This window comes from Cyprinus carpio, chromosome B4 (genome assembly GCF_018340385.1).
Source record: "Cyprinus carpio isolate SPL01 chromosome B4, ASM1834038v1, whole genome shotgun sequence".
Lineage (NCBI taxonomy): Eukaryota > Metazoa > Chordata > Actinopteri > Cypriniformes > Cyprinidae > Cyprinus > Cyprinus carpio.
Window position 1 is genome coordinate 1,041,890 of NC_056600.1, and position 2,500 is coordinate 1,044,389.

Here is a 2,500-nt window from a genome sequence, read left to right on the forward strand (position 1 = left end):
TTTTTTTTTTTTTTAAAGACCTGCACAAACAAAATGAACAGCACATGAGCGGTGTGGGGCAATGTCTATAGTAACATACTAAACTCTAAAATGACTGTGAAAAGCATGGTTTACAGTTCAGAGTAAATTTTTCACCAAAACAGAATGTTTTCTAAAATTATCAATATTATATCAGTTAAATAACATTTCATCGTTTAGATTTGATAATGCATTATCTTCTTATCGATGCATCAGTTCACATTAAAGCTCTGTGTGTTTGCAGAAACATCGGTCTGAACACAAACAAAATAACAGCAAGAGACTCTTCTGGATCGGCAGAAATATAACCGTTTCAAGATATCCCGCGGGAACCCTGTAATCTAACATTTATTTCACATATACATACTGTATGAACTGTACTGTATAATGAAGTTAGTTTATGTACTAATATCTCAATAAATAAGAATTAAAGGTCTATCAATAATGCTGAAAGTCACGCTGATACTAGTAAAATCTATATTTGTAATGTGTTAAATAATATTTTTCCTCTTCCCTTCCTATGACAGGCGACCCAGAGACAATTTACATCAAATTAAATACCAAATACAGTTCATTGTGTAACCAAAATACCAATAATATCCAAATTTAATTATACTTTTTTTTAATTTTTCTAAACAAGCCTGAAATGCACAGGGCTCTTATTTTGAAATGTTGGGTTTGATTGCTTTAGTCTCAGACGTCAGGAGTGTCGAAGTCTTCATCGGATTGGTTGAATTCTACAGGATTCCACGCCCCGAAACGTGACGATGAATGAAACGAACTGTGATTGGTTGTGTGACATGTCAGTCAAACGGCCTCATGGGCGGGGCTTGGCCAGTGGAAGCTGCCATGGATTCCAGACCTTCACCTGAAGCTCCGGCTACACGAGACTAGATTGCATCATTTGTTTGGATAAAAGCATCTGCTAAATAACTGCTTTAATACCTCCAGCTGCTCATTTCTACATGAAAACTATGAAATGTGCATCTTATAGAAACATATTTGAATATGAACAAAGTAAACATTGTCATAATTCATCAACAGCAGATCATTAGCAATCATCTACTGGCATAACTTAGGGGTATTTTTCAGTTGCAAACTGCTCTGAAAACATGAGGCTGTTTAAAATTACTTTAAGACCTCTTAAAATGATAATTAAGATATTTATAATACCATTTATCACTGAATTTAGTTTAGTTTTATCAGGACCCAGACAGGAGCGGCGACTGACCGGAGGGAAGTATGTGCCCTTGCTGCTGGAGGAGCTGCTGGACGAGGCTCCGGTCACATGTGTGCGGTCATACGGAGGACCGCTGCTGCCTCCCATGATGCTCAGCGAGCCGATGACCGATTTCCCGCGAGACATGCCTGAGAGAGAGACACAGGTCAGCACTCGTACTAGAAAACAAGACAGTAACACAACACAAGCATCTAAACATTCTTGAATCAAGATGCATTTACTGGACAAGATATTTTGTTTCATTTTCTAAAAAAAATCTAAATTTTGATAGTTTTTTCAGAAAATGAGACATAATATCTTGTCCAGTAAATGTATCTTGATTCAAGAATGTTTAGATGCTTGTACTAGAACACAAGACAGGACGAGTGAGTAAGAGGGTGATTCTGTGCGGTCACCTGGCAGCGAGCCGGTCAGAGAGCTGGGGTGAGGCACGTATCCCAGCGGCACCGGCGCCGGCCCGTGCACCACGAAGTCATTGGTCATGGTCTCGGCGTCGTCCTTCATCTGAGGACACAGGACACGCTGGCACACGAAATACACGGCGCCCACCACGAACAGCACCATCACCACACCCACGATAGAGCCGATGGTGTTCGTGGGAGGAAAGGACGGCTCTTCAGTGGCGTCTGAGGAGAGATTTAACGCTGCTTTAACAACACACTTCTTTAAGACCTTTTCAAGACCAGTTTATTTACATTTTCTGCACTTGAAGACAACACAATACTTCAGAATGTTCTCTGAATATAAATGTCTAGGGAGCACAATAGCCTTGAATAGCCTTCAAACACTAGAACACTGCAAAAAATTCTAGAAAATAAGTAAAATTACTTAAGATATTGTCTTGTTTTCTGAAAAAAAAAAAGAATCACAATTTAGTTAGTTTTTGCTTAAAACAAGCAACAATATCTGCCAATGCAGCAAGAAAAATAATCTTGTTTTGCCTTTGAATTAAGATTATATTTTTGTTTGTTTTTAAGCAAAAACTAACTAAATTGTGATTTTTTTTTAGTCTCCAGTCCCAGATTAAAACGCTTGTTTGAGCCGTCGCAACTGGAAATATCTCGTCTGACAGTGTCAGTGTTCTGAGAAATTATAGTTTTAGATTAAGTGTTTTATTATACATAAAACAAGAACAAATATCAGCCAAAAGGATAAGTTTTCATTCCATATTGGCAGATTTTTGTTCTCATTTTAATAATAAACTCACTTCATTTTGTTCAATTTCTCAGAAAACAAGACTTC

General features: G+C 37.8%; 1 protein-coding gene across 1 annotated transcript in view; it reads right to left on the minus strand.

The window, feature by feature from the left end:
* LOC109110474 (low-density lipoprotein receptor-related protein 6-like) overlaps positions 1-2,500 on the minus strand; it is a 43,426-nt gene that overhangs the window by 1,344 nt on the left and 39,582 nt on the right. Inside the window, 2 exon segments of the mRNA XM_042721518.1 lie at positions 1,250-1,386; positions 1,654-1,884. Of these exon segments, the coding sequence (XP_042577452.1) occupies positions 1,250-1,386; positions 1,654-1,884 (368 nt within the window).